This window comes from Pezoporus wallicus, unplaced genomic scaffold (genome assembly GCF_028554395.1).
Source record: "Pezoporus wallicus isolate ANWC-B61680 ecotype Strahan unplaced genomic scaffold, APGP_CSIRO_Pwel_v1 scaffold_2617, whole genome shotgun sequence".
Taxonomy (NCBI): domain Eukaryota; kingdom Metazoa; phylum Chordata; class Aves; order Psittaciformes; family Psittacidae; genus Pezoporus; species Pezoporus wallicus.
Window position 1 is genome coordinate 829943 of NW_026637592.1, and position 17813 is coordinate 847755.

General features: G+C 39.1%; 1 protein-coding gene across 1 annotated transcript in view; it reads right to left on the bottom strand.

Moving 5' to 3' along the window:
• Nucleotides 1-13508: 13508 nt before the first annotated feature.
• The window catches only part of LOC130597707 (uncharacterized), a 57230-nt gene continuing 52925 nt past the window's right edge, over nucleotides 13509-17813 (bottom strand). The window contains exon 6 of the mRNA XM_057406471.1: nucleotides 13509-13783. Within this exon, the coding sequence (XP_057262454.1) occupies nucleotides 13628-13783 (156 nt within the window). The 3' untranslated portion in view covers nucleotides 13509-13627. The remainder of the gene's footprint in view (nucleotides 13784-17813) is intronic.

Consider the following 17813-nt stretch of genomic DNA (forward strand, 5'->3'; position numbering starts at 1 on the left):
ACAGAAGCAAAGGGACAAAAAGGATGAGTGACTTGGCCAAGGTCATAAAGTAAATCAGAAAGGTAAATACAGCCACAACTCACTTCTGTACGGTGCGGGTGTATTCAGGAATAAATAGTTTATTTGATTCTAACTTTTTGCAGTTTTTCAAAGACTTTCTACCTCTCTCCTTGTAGTCTTCCAGGATGTTCTGGTAGATCATCGTAGACACTTCTGCAGATACTAAGGAAAGAGCATTGGATGGCAACAAAGTGATGCTTGAATTTGTTACTAAAGTAGATGTCAATCAAATGGACTGGGCATTCAAGCCTGGAATGTCTTCTTTACCTGTGAATCGTATTTTGGACCTTCTGCTGATGATTTGGGAAAATAACTGCAGAATGAAAAATGAGACTTTGCATTTTCAGCCTAGGAGAGCCATTGAATAGCTTCATAGAGAGCTGTCCCAGTGTAAATGAAGATGAGAATGAAAAATTGAACATGCACTGGGAGAGAGAGCACTTCATTGACTAACTTCAGCACTAACTACTTCAGCACTATTACTAAACCTATTAAGTCACAGCTGAGATTCATCAAAAGGTTCTTCTCTAAGGATTGAAGCAAAGATGTAGAAGAACACAGCAATCCTGAAGATTCAAAAGTACTGCCTCATAAGTCAACTGCTAGTTGCTGACATCAATAAAATATTGTCCTTTATTACAGTCATTAGGGAACCTTTTAACAATGATTAAAATTTCTTAATACTGTAGTAAAATTTTTAGCTGTTGCCTGGAAAAAAGAAGGTACTCTGAACTATATAGCAGGCAAATATTTCAACCAAATGCTGTCATATGATGGAGGTATTAACAAGTATTTCTTAGAGCTGATGGTCTGGTTTTGGAACCCACTCAGTAAAATAACATAAAATATATGTGTATATAATACTTAATACAAGAATACTGAGATTTTTCTGGCAACTAAATAGAGATGTGATTTAAGCTCTTTACCAGTGGAGCTGAAATTTATTAGTTATGAAGTTCTGATATGTACAGACTGGGCTTTGGTGTTTGCTTCACCTCTTACATAGTGTCTTCATTTTTTCTTCTGCATTTTGTTCTCATAATATGAAAACATGAAATTAAAGTGAACAGTTTCACCAGCTACAGAAAATGTATGATAATACACTAAACAGTAATAGAACAAGAGCAGGGTTATTGATCAGAAATGTCTTGGCAAAATGGTGTTTCTGGTGGGTAGAACGCTTCTTTTTTAATTAACGTTTCAAAATAGAAGAATCTGATATTCATTTCTACCTATATAATGTTTGTACTTCAAGAGCAGGCTTTCCAGTGGCATACAGAACCAAACATTTACTTTGAATACTGTGATGGCAGTAGTGTATCTCTACTTTGCCAAAAGTTCAGCTCATAAGAGCTTGGTACAGGATGCCTGAAACTAACCACGATTCCTAGGATTCAAAAAGACAGGGAGCTTAGAGGAGCTTCCTACCTCCAATGTGTGCAGCAAACAGTGCACCATTGCAATAAAACTGGGTCGTATTCTGATGTATTTGAAATTACAACTGGTAGGAGAAGGAAAGGGGAAGCACACCACATCTAACTGCAGCAGCAAGTAGGATTAAGACAAACAGAGCATAAAGTTCTTAAGCAGCATGTTGGCTGTGGGTAGTAGTAATGACTTGAGCCTGGTAACATCCTCTGAGACCTTTAACAGCCTTAAATATTCAGGTTGCACATCATGGGAAGAGCACTTTTGGCTCTGTGGTACCCTGCAGAACTGAGTGAGAGAACTGATGAGAAGGAAGGCTGACTGGCAGCTGCAGAATTGTCAGCTGGTAATTTCTTGAGTGTGGAGAATCTCTGCTCATTTCTCACAAAGCAGTATACAGCTTTGATTGCAGACAGGTCTGCTCCAGACATTCTCAGACTTGGAGTATCTGTTTAAGCCTCAACAATACACCAGTTTCTGATCTTACTTTTGACCTTATCTGGAACCCAGTGATTCTAAAAGAGTTTGTGAAAATTATATCAAATATATTCCCCTTCTCACAGCAAATAATTTTTATTGAAATGCACAATCCACAGATTTTCTCAGTTCCAAAAAATCTTTGTGCTTATTCAGATCTGAAGTAAAAATGGTCCAATGAACCATTTTAGGGAGGAATTCTCATGGCATCCTCAAAGCAATAGGTGACATCCAAGAATAATTTTTCTCTTTGCCACGAATGTTTGAAGTTTAGTGATGGATCCAAAATTGATATAACCTGGTTTTGATCACTCTTATTTAGTACCCAGTCTTCATTGACTTCCTGTGATTTTCAAAATTCAAGGTTCAGGTTGCATCTGCAACACAGCTGGATGCAAGGTGATCCAGTTAAAAGAGCCATTTAAATAGGTGCAGGAAGACCAGTGACTACAGGTTAGAGCATGGGACAGAAATTTACTGGTGTTGAAGCATATGGCTTTAAATAGCACTATGTCTAGCTAGCTTTGTGTATCAGCACCACCCTTTGCAGCGTTCTGTGAATGGGTGTTACGGTAGAATGGCAATGGGATTAACAGAGGAAACTTCCTGATTTGACTTTCTCACAGTTTTGATGGCTTTACAATTGTGAATTTCTTTATCAACAGGGAAAGTCACTGGGAAAAGTTCTAGGAGAGAAATACTTTAAACCCTTCCAGAATATCAGTTGCAAAGTTTAAGAAGAAACAATAGAGTTGAAGTACATATTAATCTATCTCTTTTAGTTTTAATTTCATCTTCATCCTCATGCCATATTTCACCCTGAAAAATACTGATCTTGGCAATATGGAACATCACAGGATGCAGTGCTCAAATGAGGAAAAAGAAAATTGCTAACCATGTGCTGAGAAAATAGAGATTGAATTTAGGTCAGGATTAGTGGTCAGCAGTACTTCATCCATGTCTCCCACTATCCTGTACCCTCCGTTTCCTACCTATTGCAACCAGTTGATGCTTGCCCTGTTGCTGCTTCTGCCATCATCAGGTATGTTATAGGCTGTTATGTATCTCGGGAACATGGATAAGATTATTTTGCTTCACTCCTTGCACAATGCACATAAATGAGCACAGCAGTGGGATGGCGGGGACTGGGATCTTGTTTAGCTCCAAGGGCTGTCTTTTCAGTGTGTGTACTGTTACTACCTAGTTTAATTAACATCTGTGCCAATCAGAGCAGCTGCCTATAACATAGAGAAGGTTAGCTGAGCATTCAAGAAGATAAATGAGACAAGGGGTTGCCAAGGGGATGGCATGTCAAACACGTGCCGTTGCTGCAGCATACATACACATTCCCATTAGCTGTACTGCTCTTAGGTCTGGGGGCAGAGTTAAGGCTTTAAGGCAGGGATGATACATACTTTAACTTCACATTTTTTATCTTTAAAAATGTAAATACAATTGTATTAGATATTCTGAAAGGGTTTGTGACCCCACCAGTCAACTTTAACTCTTATATCAATAGAGCCTTAAAGCAGCTAATAGGAACGATTTAACATTTGACATCTGAGAAAGATTTCAAGGCTATGTATGATATTCCCTCCAGGAGCTCTAGGAATAGTAGAGCTGCCTAAGTTCAAATGCCAAAATATCTCAAAACCAGAAGATTTAGAATATCTTGCAAACTAGGATTCTCCATTCCAACTGTATGCATCGCATCCCATCCTGTTGTCTCCCAAATCAATTGATGCTATAATAATATGGAAGAGTCTGAGCTTATGCGTGCCTTACTAAAATGGAGCGCTCTTCCTAAGCCTTCAATATTGTTTAAATTAGCAGCCTTCATTATTGCTTTTGGTTTTTCGGTTCTTTTTATCTGTTTGTTTGGAGTTTTTTTAATATTGAGAAAACAAGCTGCACTAAGATCATCCTATGTGGACGTATTAGCTTCAGAATGATTGTAGTAAAATCTTTCTGCCCCAGCACCCTAACAGCATTGTAATGCAATAGTCATAGGGTCTAGACATGCAGTGGAACAGTTTTACCATCACAATCTTGCATCCAAATGGCCTGATAAGACAATCCCTGTAGACATGCAATGAAATCCTTTCCCCCTAGTGACAACATCACAAACTCTAATTGTTAGGTATTACTCTTACTTTGACATTGACACGAAATCTGTACTACAAAATGCAGATCTCATGCAAGTTTACATTGCATTAGCACACTTTTTAGAATTAGTATTTACCTACATACTAATTATTCTTCAGTTATACTAAAGCTATATAAGTGTTTTGGCTTTTCAACATTTTCGTTGCCTGAGTATATTAGAACGGAAGAAAGTTGGTCCATCTAGATTTGAATTGGGTAAAGTTAGCAGCAGTCTTTAAAGGATTCAAGCAAATGGTTTACAGTTCTACAAAAGGAAATAGAGAATTTCTCCTTTTTTTTTTCCTTTTTTCTTTTTCAGAAACCTTAAATGCTCAGAAGGTAATCTCAGGTTTACTTACAGCAGTATTGGCATACTATTCTTCTCCATACCCTTTCAAAAATAATCGCTTTACAATGTAGTGGTTGCAGTAAGATATAAGGTACTATAAGCTTCTCCTAAAATTTTGCTGAAGAGATGAAGTAAATTAACTCCCATTTTCACCTATGCGTCTTCAGCAAAGTTACAGTCACAATAAGCTATAAAGGATTTATTTAAGAAAATATGGTTTTCATTTCCTCTTGGCATTTATTGAAGAATGAAAGATGATTGCTCTTGGAAGCTGAAACACAGAGAGGGTATTACTATGCTTAGCTCTGCTATTGATTTTCAGCATAGTCACTTTGCTTCAGCAAAGGCTGGGCACCTCTGTGATGAGCAACCCAGGCATCTGAGGAGACAGGGTGTACAGTGAGGTGCTCAATAGAGAAGGGCAAAGCCATTTGTTCTTTTACAGCAGATGTACAGTCTAAGGGAATGCTGTTTCTGAGGATGAAAGCTGAGGGAAAGAGCTGTCAGGGCCCTGAACAAAATAAGAGGGAAGAGCCTACTTTCTTTGATGCTTTCATCTCCTTTTTTATGTGCTCTCATCCGAAAAGGCAGCAAAGCTGGGAACCACCCTCATTGCATGGGGCAAGTGGGGAAAACCTCTTCTCCAGTGAGTTTCCAAGGGGAGCTTGCTTTGTACATTGGAAACACTGGGGAGAAAAGATTCAGCATAAGAATAAAGTCCTAAACCCCCTTAGCATGTGCAAAAGAATTCAACTTGTCCTAATGATGACTCTAGTAGGTATTAGATGGAGATAGTGGACATCACCCTCACTCCCCTGTAAAACCTGAGCACGGCAAGAATCACTAGAGAGGTTTGTTTAATACCTGGAGGATGCTGATGCTCAGCAGTGCTGCTCCACGCTTCCACACCTCCCATGGGGGCACCATAAGGAAACCTTCGTCTAATGCAAGACTTGCATCCACTTAGCTCAAAGTGATCCTCACACATGGTCTGTGTGGTAGCAAGCTATAGGTGATGGAGACTGTTCAAAGGGAAGTTTACTGACATCTGGGCTACCTTTTGTTTGGCCATATCATCAAAGGTTGTGTCACCAGCTAATCTCAGTTTAAAACAACTAGTTCTTCCTTGCAGTGATGAAAAGTGAAGACAAAACACAAGCCGGGTTTTAACTCCTAAAAGAGAGTGCAAGTATTCCACAAAGTCCACTATACTCTTGACCATTGTTGATTTCACTTGCAAAGCATTACTCCAGCAGTGCTGAGTAAGCAGTACAAACCCTCTAATAAAATATCCTAATAAAGAAAATTCCCAGTGAGTGGCAGGCACTTACGCTGAAGCATGAGTATTGGTCACATGGGAGTATATAGTCGAAAGAGGGGTGTTGGCAGAGGAAGATAAAAAAGCCCCTGCCACCACTTTGGGAGTGAAAATGACGTGGGTTTTTTTTCTTAGAATAAAGCTATGCCAAATGTTTTGCATTTGAATATTTTTACCCACATAGGAAAGAAAAAGTCTTGTCACTAAAGGGTTCCAATGTGGTTTTAAAATGCTTTGGACCCTTACTCTAAATTTAATGATGTGTGTACATTTGCAGTGGACTTGTTTGGGGCGCATGCATGCATACTTTGTGGATAATGAAGTCATCAGCAGTTGCTTGGCATTACTGGGTAACTAAATAGCTACTACAGCATTGTTGTGAAGAAGTTAAAACAGCCTGGGGCAGCCATACTTTATGCATCTGAGTTTTCCTGAACTAATTCTGCATTCATGAACTGTTGCTATTTGTATCAGGAAGGATGAAGTTCCTAATTTTTTCACTCTCAGTCTCTTTGGAAAATTCCTTCATTCCCCTGTTCAAATGAATAACGTGGGAGCTACTCTCCCTATGAAGAGGCAGGAAAGGGATGAAGTACATATGAACACAAAAAGACCCTTAAAGGGCAGGTCACTTTTCAATCTGTCTTATGGTATAAAGCACTTTTCCAGATAAATCATATTAAAATACAGTACCTCCTTTATCAGAGTAACCCGGTTGTTTAATTCACTAATGTATCCACTTGATGTCACTGTCACTGCCCAGTAGAATCATCAATGTCAAAGGGCTTTCTGGTCACAAAGACTTTGCACCAATAAGTGACTGAGCTGCACAGAGCCAGTTGCCTTTTGGACACTTCCAGTTAGCTTTATCCCTATAATGGTCTATTTTGTTGATGTGGACACTTCCATTTCTTGATTCTCTTTATTCATGTTTTGCATTCCCCCAAGAGACAAACATTCATTTTTCTCGATGTTGTATTTTCCTGCATAGAGACATTCTTTCTGTTTTTCTTGTAATAAAAACCTTGTAGCATTACCTTAATTATTTGTTATTACTCATTTCTTCTCACGAATAATGCCAGTTTTTGAGAAGGAAGTGAATGGCATTTATTTGTTTAAATGTTGCGTGATCTCTTGGTACTCTTCTTATTCTCATTAGACACCTTAATTTTAGGATGAAAAATCTATGCTTTACAGTTCTCTCTTCCTCATGTCAGCATGCTCTTTTATCCTCCCACCATCTCCCAAAATCTTATTTGAACCTTAAGGAAAGAAAGAGGTGATGTCCATCCATTCCCTTATATATGTCTTTTCATAGTAAAAACAGAATAGGAGTTTCAAAACATAGATAAAACCTAATTTTTAGTTACTTTTCCATCGCTCTCTCCTACACTTGTCAGCCTGAGATATCATGTGAGGGGGAGCAGAGCAATTAACTACTTTAAGCTGGGATTTAGGCAATCATCCACAGAAAAGCACAGCTATAGCATGTGAGCCATTCCTTGCCAAAGCCTGTTGGCCAGGATCAAGTTCTCTGGGGACAGCTGTATCCTGCTTTAACAGGCCTTGATCCTTTCACTGTTGCCTTCTTGATGTCTGGGTAATAAACACTTTCTGTCAGTCTATAGCTCTCTCTTCAGTGCCAGAGTAAAGATCCAGCCTGACAAAGTGTTGCAATATGCTCTTCTGTGCTCCTTGCACTGGACGAAAGCATCTTAGCTCCCCTCCTGCCCCTCTTTAATGCTTCTCTGCTGGAGCCCTATGAAGGGCTCGAAAGCTGAAGAACTGGCATGTGGCTCTGCATATTTGTACACGGGACATTATTATTTGTGTGCACATAGGTATTATTGTGGGCACTGGAAAGGAAGATTGTAAGTGTTTCATGGAAACATGCCCTCAGAGCCAAATCCTCATTAAAAATTGCCTTAGCATCCAGGTCAGAAGAGAATTGCAGGCACAAAGATTATTTGTATATACTGCACTTTCAGAGGGTTACTGAGATGCATGTTCCTTTCTACAACATCTCAGACAGTCAGGCTTTGCTCTAAGAGGAGCTCCCTATGGAGCTACAGCAGCTTTATGCTGCCTCAGAAGACCAAAGTGACCTTAAAACTGGTGCAGCAGGAAACAAGAGGATTGTATTATTTCAAGAGACAACTTGGAGATGGCACTCTCAAAATCAACACCTCTCTTTGCTGCCAAAATAGAATGTGTGGCAATGTTACCGCTCGCCCGACTTCATTCTTAGTTCTTGCACTGCTGCCCTTTGGGCTGTTGGTAGCCAGTGTTATTTAGAGCTGTCCTTATGCTTGGACTGCAGAGGTCATGCTTGGCATGCAGCCATCTCAGGCTCTGAAGATATCAGAGGCCAATGCTTCTGCCCTGAGCTGTAAGGTCAAGCCATAGCAAATTATCAAGATCAAAGGTTTTGTCTTCTTCCTTTTCAAAGCTTTGGGGTTAATTTTTTTTCCCCAAGGGAAAAAAATGCAAGGGCTCCCTTCAAAATATCCTTAAGAGCCATTTTAAAGGTATTTCACTCCCTTCTGTGGATAACAGTAATTACAAAGTTGTGCTAAACTGTAATTTTGGAATAGACCATTTGGTTGTAGCAGTGCACCCCTATTTCCAAAATTCACCCTTCATCACATAATAGGAACAGGAGAAGGAGCCACTTGAAGGAAACTCAAGTCTGGTGTGCTTAGGTGAGTGCTGATTTTTTTTTCCCCTTCTAAAGTATTAATTCTTTATGAGGTATTTGTGGGCATATTAACATCCCTTTGCACTACGTGAGCAGCACAAGAAATTGGAACTATAGACAAAGTCTGGTTCATTGCCATAAACAGGGAAGCAGATGTACAACTCCTCACAGCAGTGTGCCTTACTGCCATGTCAGCTAGTAGCAGCTGCAAAGATGGAAGTTTTCCATACTTCACCGTATTCCTCTCTGAGGTGTGACTACTTAAATGTTGGGTTTTCTTCCATAATACACACAGAAATATTTTAGTAGAAGTAAATATTCTGAATAAGACCATCAAAAGTTTACAATAGTCAACATTTCAAATGCAGTAAGACATTCATTCAGTGTTAGCACTGATTTGTCCTTCACATTTTATGTTTTTAGTGAATATTTTGTGAAATTAAACAGATTTATGCAGGGACATATGTAGTCTCATTCTCTTTACTGACATATAGGAGGTGAAATCTGAAATGAGGGAAACTTGTTCATATAATATTATGGGGAAGGATGGAAGAATGAAATGGTTTTAAAAGCTTATTGTCAGTTGCTAAATTGCAAGAGAATGAAACTTCTTAACACAGATCAAGTAAAAAGCCAGTTGTACACAAAATTCTCTAAGCAGCATGTTACATCTAGCTAATCTGTTACAGATTTCTGCATGACCTGGCTCACTCTGCTTGGCAATGTAAAGGATTTGACTTAGAAGTCTGACAAATCTTCCTGCACGGAAAGTAAATTCTTCAGGGCTTCACCTGCTCTACAAGACCTGGCCCAAATATGAAGGAATAATAGACGGGCTGTCAAAGGCCTTCTTAAAGGGTGTTTCTTACAGTGTTTTCTGATTGCTGTCAGCTAATTTTAGGGTCTTGCTGGGCTTTTCTCCCCCTCATCAACAAAATTTCAGAATACCCTGCAAAGAATGCCCCTGCTGACCTCAAGGTTTGTCTGAAGCAATGTAACTCCCAGCCTGATGTTTAAGACAAAAGAATGAGGTTTAAATGTTACAAGAAAATGGGGTTTTATATATATTTGGATTTTAAAGATTAAGCTGGATGTTAATACATTTTAACAACACATTGTCTCTGCTGACCCCAGCAGACTGAATGGCAGCTATTTAATCTGGCTATAGAGATGGAATATGTTCTTCTACACCTATAGGAAATTTTTCTCTACTGAAAGGATTGTCAAGCATTGGAACAGGTTGCCCAGGGAAGTGGTTGAGTCACCATACCGTGAAGTATTTAGAAGCTATCTAGATGTGGCACTTAGAAACATGGTTTAGTGGTGGACTTGGCAATGCTACATTTACAGTTGGACACAATTTCCAACCTAAATGATTCTGTTCAACAGACACTGAGCAGTAGCATCCACAAATAGCATGAGCTAATCTTGTCTTTAGCCAGCCTCGTCCCCTGTAAGTTTATCTCAGACTTCCTTGATCCTGTATAACCACAAAAGGTTTCATGTGATCTCCAACAGTTTCACATCTGATTGCCCTCCAGCTGTTTACAGTTAGAAGGGACAGTCATAAAATCACCTTTCAAAACCTGAAGGGAGGGTAGCTAGAATAATTTTGTTTGTTTGCTTTTCCCTCATGCTTTAGTGTGAGAAATGGGTTGAAAGGGACAGCGGGGAGCCTGCATAAACACGCTCATGAGGAAGCAATCAGGACTCTTCTTCTAAGTTGTACAAAAGTAGTACTCAGCCTTATTGAGCTGTCTTTCACCAGTCCAACTCTAGTTCCAGGAAGGAAAAGCCCTTCTGATCAAATTGAGACATCCAGGGTGGAGCTGCCCTGCTGCAAGCAGGTAAGTTTTCTAATCAAAGCAGTCCTGTAGTCTCTTCAGAGTGAGCCATCACACCACAGATAACCCCTTATGACTAGAACATCTTAATTGAGCTGTGACAAGCCTTTATTTTGACAAGGTTATTAAGGTAAGCAGAATGGAGATTTTTTTTCTCTTGTAGTCAGATTAGAGGAAGCCTTTTTAAAAAGCCTCGCTGTCTTCTTTGCTTGCCCTGGTCCTGGAAGAAACATGTGTTTCCTTCGGGACATGTTGGGAGGGAATGGTTATTTTGCTTTGGTTTTAATATGGAAAAATCTAAGGTTGGAAAACCGTCTGCCCAGTTCCAGAAATCTTGGCTGATGCATTGTTCAGAAAATACGCTCTTGTGTTGGATCCTCTGACAAACACTGTAAACATGTTCTTTTACTTGGATGACAAAGATGTTTGTATCTCTGAGTAGCAGGACTACAGATTAAATCCTGGAAAACATTGCCAACAGTTACAAACAGAATCTTATTTTGCATAAGATACCCTAAAGCAAGGATTTATTTACTCTTTGGCTTCCAGTTTTCTGCTTAAATCTGAGCTTTATTGCGAACTTTGTCTCTTAGCTGTGCTGATCTGCTCTGTTGTTGGTTTTGGTGAGGTTTTTTTTTTTCTGTTATGTTTCTAGTTTCTGCTTGGGCATATTCAACCTCTAACATAAATCACTGTATTTTGAAAGTTGGATAATGTGTTTAATGCAGCCAACATTAAAAATACACATCTGTTTTGATGTTAGGTGCATCATGCCAGTAAATAGCATCATTTATCTTAATATTTTTCACTCTGTATATAAATGAGTAATGAGTTTACAGCCACAGAGGCATTTGTAAGCGGCATGGTTTGGGGTGGGTTTTTTCTCCTTTTTCTCTATGTTTTTGCAACACATTGTTAGTTTGTAGAGAAATGTTGGGCGGGGTTAAATTATTTTTTAGTTGTTTTTTTTTTTTTAATTTCACGGTGGTCTATTAATTCACCTCTCCCTTCTTCCTAATATTACGTTTCCACTGTAACTACACTCAGGCTGCATTTTATGCTTTGCATCTAACCTAGGGATTGCTGTGGTTTGTGGCAATGCATTTTTAGGCAGCATTCATCACCAGTTGAACTTAAGTCTGTCCCTGGCCTGTCTGAGCATAGTGCTGCTATATACGTGTGTCTCTGCCGAGGCGGGGGGTGGGAGATAGGGATAGCTGTCTTGCTTTCCATTTCTTTGCTGATGCCAGTTCAATGTGGGAAGGGGACGCAACAATCTAGTTATTCGGTTAAGTACCAAAGCTGCAGGTTTTATTGAAATACAATAATTCAGGCTTCAGTGGTGCCTGGCAGATAATAGACCCCATGGTAGTAAGTGTTCATAAAGCTTGAGGCCACCACATGCCCTGGACTGCAAAGCAATGTGACCCTCGGCAGCCCTTCCCTTTGCTGCCCTTCTGTCTCCCAAACCACAATACTCTTGTCAAGCCATTTAACAAGAATCATGTTTCCTTGTGGCAAGTCATACCTGTGCACTATTTTACACTCTTCCTTCTCCCTTTATAGGGATATAGAGCTAGGAGAAAACTCCTGGCTTCTGAAGCAGTGCCTGTACTGTTGCAGGCACTTATTTTGTATTGTTCTGTTTAAAAATATAATAAAACCCCAATCTGAGGTAAAAAAAAACGGGACGCTTGCCCTGTTACTGGAAGACAGTTTAGAACTCCTGGATCTCTGAGTCTCAGAAACTTAGTTCCAGTTTCCAGACTGAATTTATTTTTGGCCTGACACGCATTTCTTAATGCATGAGCACAGTCCTCCAGCACAAGTAACTCTTTTGTCTCCCTGGTGTATATTAACAATGATACGTTAGAAATCATCAGTCATTTACACCCTCACTCTCTTTCTACTAGACATACCAAGGCCTTTCATTCCCACAAACATGTCCCTGCTGTATAAAACTGAGTAACGAGGATTGTGAAGTCACGCAGCATCTGGCCTAACATCACCATATCCTCCTAATTTCCTGTCTGGCTCCCTGCAATACTGAGGAAGGAGCTACATCAGTTCTTAATTTACTTTTAGCAGATAAGTTCCCTGATAGTAGGAATCTTAATTCTACTTTCAAAGACAACTGTGAATGCCTCTCCCAGCAGAGGTAGTCCTCTCAGATCGCAAATCAGATGCTAAAGGCACCATTTGATGTTGGTACCAACAGAACCATTACGGTTTGCTTCCTAATTTTTATTTTTATACACTGTCAGCTTTGCATCTGTAATCATCACTAAATTAAGAAAGTTCAATTAACAGCACCAGACTATGTGGGAAGGGAAAATAGGAATAGGATATGTTCCATGTCTCTCTTCAGTTGGCTTCTACTTCCTTGCGATTAATAGCTCAGGATGTGGTGATTCCCCTGGAAAATGTTCCATATTTTATATTGGTTTTATACATATTTAGATATGTGTGTGTTTTCCTTTATATCTATATATATCTATATATATATATATATATATATAAGGGTGTGTATGTATAAGGAAAATCAGAAATTATCTTTTCTGCATAGGTCCATTACTGCATGTAGTTCTCTTAATAAATGAATGAAACAAATATAATTTTGTGCCAGAAAGGCACTATGCACACACTGGTAAGAGAGACCCTCCTTTACACCAAACAGCACTAGACAACCTTGGTTCTGTCCTTGCTTTCTCTGCATATTTTGGGAAAATGCCCCAGAGAATCCAGAGATGCTACTGTTGGGCCAACAGCCAGTGTATGAAGCAGGTTTGTCATTACAGCCATACATTTTATTTCTTTAATGGCTCAGCATCCACATTTCAGGATCAACCAGCACTGATCTCCAGAGTATCCTTAAAATAGGGAAATGCTAAGCTTATTTTTCTTGTTAAACCTTTAAGGACCATTGCAATTCCAAGGGTTGGTGTTTCCAGTCACACAAGTACTTGCATCTCAGACCAGCTGAATTTAGGGGAGTGCAAACCAGCCTAACGCAATGGATGTAAATGTTCACAGGTGAAATGAGTTCAGATGATCTTGGTCCCCCACCACACATGAATGCATGCAATAAAACAACAGTGCACTGGCCCAATTTCTCACTTCTAGCTGCAGGAGGCCAGATGGGTGGAAGGCGAAGAAAGAACTGTGTAGGTCTGGGTCACCTGTAGCAGCAGGTGATGGCCCAAGGTCAGGTGTGATCCTCAGTAATGGGTCAGAGGATGTTCTGACAATCTCATTGTGCAGCTGTTCTCCCTCTTTCTAAGGTATTCTTAATGTTGCATGCATTTTATCTAACAGAACCTCTTCATGATGTCAGTGAACTTGAGCTTAGATCTTGCAATGTAACAGCAAACTGATGATGCTCTGCCTGGAGCCATGAGGAAGTCCACAAGTCTCAGTGTGAACACAGCAGTCTGGCCATGTGGTATCAATTTCAGGGCCAGAGCCTTGAAAGAAATTGTTTGACATCTTTATAATGCAATTTCAAACCTGACAGTAAAGCAAAGTAAATGAATCCATGAACTAAGCACACATAAATGTTCAGAAGTTGCTCTTATGTCTTTCCCTAGCCCTGCGACCATCAAAAAGCATTTCTGCATCCTTGCATCAAAATAGGAAGGCCAAAAGTGTGTGATGTTTTTAGTGGTGACACAGCACACCCTGCAACAGCGCTTCTTCAAGAAATGTGGTGTTGTGCAGCCTGCCACTGTACATATGCACACTAATATAGATTTTGCTGGCTCTTTTATTCTTTGTTAATGGATAGTGACTTCTTTCTGTATTGTATTAAAATGTCTCTCAACTAAATTCCTTGAGCTATGAAGCAGTTGGTTTGGTTTTGTTTTTATTTTTTTTCACCTATATCCTGATGGACAGCAAAATCCAGGGTGTGACAAATGGCACCTTCCAGGAAGGAATATATCCTTAAGAATAAATCCATATCCCCAAACTCTAATTTTATAGGACAGCCTTTCATTCTAGATCCATATCTACTGCAGTTTCATAAAGACCAGATCTTATTTCTCAGTGCTTGTGAATTAGAAGCATTACAAAAGTTCAGTTACAAAACTAAGTTTCTGTTTATTTGAGAAACCTGGCTGAAGTTCCATGTTATGCCTCTGTACTGCTGTTTAGTCTCAGAATGCAAAATGTAGCTAGGAAATACAGCCACAATTTAGGTTAGGTGCCAAAAGGCAAAGAAATAACTCATCCAGACGTATACTTTGTATGCAGTCCAAGAAGTCCGAGTCGTCTCAGTGAAGTAAGATGTACTCTTTTAGGGTAGAGAAGATATATAAGGAAGGCTAGATTAAGGCATTTATAGTCTTAGAGTATAACCCTGTCTGTGTTATCAGTAGATTTTATGAAATATTGAGCCTTAAGCAACAATTTAAGCAGTTGCTGTTGAAGTGTTGGAGAGAGAAACTGATACTATTTCTTTAAATACTTTAAATGTTTGACAGAGATTGAAGTACACCTTTCCTTAGCTTGTTATAAATGGCCACAAGTTTTGCATAGAAGCAGATAGATATGGTTATAAACATGCATCTACACTCCATGTTTCTAAAAGCTCTCATTACACATTTATATCAACAGCTATGATATCTGGACATTTTTTTCTTTGCTGCAGCTATAAATCATTCTTTTCATAACGCTGAGAATGCTTCATTCCCAGCTGCCTATGGAGGTCCTAAGTTTCCTAATCATAGATGAGTTTGTGCTTCCTCATCTCTCTAATCTGGGTGATATCTACAGTGTGGCTTAGTGGTTCATCATTATTTCATCAGAGCATTTTAGAGCAACCCATGGTATTGAAATGAAATGACATAGGTGACAGGAAAAAATGTCCTGGGTCTTGCATAGAACACATTCAAATCATATTCTAGTTTGGTGAGTTTGGGGTGTTTTTTCTCTGTAGATTACTCTGCACCTTTTTGAGATGCAAATTTCTTTACCTTTAATTAGCAACAAGTTTTTCAGAAGAGAAACTTGGAGGGCAGGAAATGTGGGTGTTGCACAAGCCACACATGGTCTGCCTCGAAAAACCTGTCAGCACTTTGCAAACCCAAACACAACATAAAGGATGTCTGAGAGGTGGGTCAGAAGTTAACAGGATTTTGCCCTACTATGGAAACTTAAGCTGCAGATCGGAAAGTGTTTATGTGATATCACAGTTTGAGTGACAACTGTCAATAGGTGTTGGATGGAGGTGAGGTCACTATAGATTTTTTTGAAAGGCTGTCTGCTGGTATTGCCTGTCATGAGATATCTGTCATTTCCAAATCACTCTGTGCATTCAGCAAACACAAGGCATCAGCATGCTGGCAGAAACACTGAGGCAGCAACTGTTATGAATTTAAGTTTTAGAGATGGTGGTATTCTAAGCATAGGGGGCGTAAATTTTCACACTTATAAAATATTTGGGAAGCCCAATATATTTGGCAAAGCATTAATTAAGGTATTTTACTGAAATTTGTGTGTGTTTTCTAAATTTATGGTGTGCAAATCAGTCCTAAGACTTTTAATTAAGTACCCCAATGTCTTTTATGTTTCTTTTAATGGACAGAAAATGACTTTTGCTCAAGCTGACTTTCATTGTACAGTGTTATGCATTTTTCATCCGATGTGGGGGAAAAAATCAATTATTTTAAGAGTTCTGTTCTTCTGGCAGTTCATTTAAGTGAATTCTTACTGTGTTAAATGATCATCAGTATTTTCTTTCTACATAGCAACTCTTGTAAAAGTATTGTAATGCACACAAAGAAGTGTAATTTGCCATCACGTACAGAACATTAGTCTTATGCCTTTTATAGGCTCATGAACCTCTCTGTTTCAGCCACAGTGCTTTAATTTCAGTTTGGGTAAAATTTTGGGGGAAATGAAAATGAAAGATTAAGTAATAGGGAAGTGCTCACCAATTTGAAGATATCTTTTATTTATTGCAGCTAAAAGGCTGTAATTTCAATGAACCCATTTGTCTCGCTGTAATTCTAACAAGTCCAGTGGAATAAATGATGGATTGCCTCCATGTGATCTCAGAATCAGGTCTGCAGTAGTTACAATGTGCTTTGCACTGTGCAGAATTGTTTGTGTTGAAAGTCACACTCACAGATGTGTAATAAGACTCCATGGAAAAGTTGAACGTGACTTTGTTGATACTGAATTATGTTTTTGACAGGCATATGAAAAAAAGGATTAATTCGACCTTTTGCTTAAGATTCTGAATTTTATCTTCCAAAGCTGTAGAAAGAAGTAACTCCTTCACCCTTATCTCAAAACTCCAGGTTTCCTTTAGTCCAGGGGCTGTTTCTGATGGTTGCTTTCACCAAATCCTATGGTTTGGGATATTTGCGCTGGGGAGAGTATCTACAATTATGAGGAAAAAAGTTCCTAGAACAATTGCATTCTCTTTCATCTGTCTCCACAGCTACAAGATGAGAAAGGCAGTTGCTGAAGTGACAAGCTCAGCAGACTGCAGTCAGTTTTAAGCATATTTGTGTGTAAAGTAAACTTCCAGCATGGAAAAGAGTGGTAACACATCTCAAGTATAAATTCACTAGTTTTCCACCCTACTGAGAATCCTTGTATTATTATTAAACTTTGTATTTGTAGTAATTAAAGTATTAAAAGGCATTTTATTTCAAGTTAGCCTATTTAAAGCTGTTTAAAGCAGCCTCTCAGGCATCAAAATTGGTTGAACACATAAATTTTTAATATAATGTACTTCCAGGATAATATTTGCAAACTTTTGAGTCAAACTTCCTTACATTATTTTTCTATGAATGGTCACAAACTATTGGAAGTCATGTGCACAGGAAGTGGTCTCCTTAGAACAGAAGTACAATTTCATAGGTTGAAATTTGCTGGGGAGGGAGTTGTTGGTGTTTAGGGTTTTGGGGGCCTTGTTTGTTGTTTGGGGTTATTTTCAAGATGTAGAACTGATTTAAGTATGCTGCAGGTCCTTTCAGTTTAATTTTACAATGTTTACATTGGAGCAGCTCAGGAAGGGACAGATGTCCAAGGGTGCAGGTTCAAGAGGTCTGATGATTCATAGAGAGATGGGGTCAAATGTTCCTCTCCCACTGATTCATACCTCCTCTGTCGTGGCAACTGACTGGGTGGCATGCCCAGAGTTGAGGGCCTGGTACCTCAGTTTAAATCATTATTGATTTCAGTTTACACAAGCATCCCTGTCTGTGAACTGCTGCTGCTGAGGGCTCTGATTCACAGTCTCTGTCAGACTTGAAATGGGTGGCTAAAGAGATTTCTGAGCACAACAGCCTCTGCAGCAACTGCATCTAACTCCATGTAAATTGGGAATCAGATCTTGGAATACTTTGATACCCATTAGTGAATAATTATTCTGTTTTGTTCTGCTGCGTATTTGTATGCTTGAGTGGGAACAGCATAAAACAGAAATAATACAAGTTGAAAAAACACTCAAAGACTCTGGGAGTGCAGAAAACCTTTATCTTA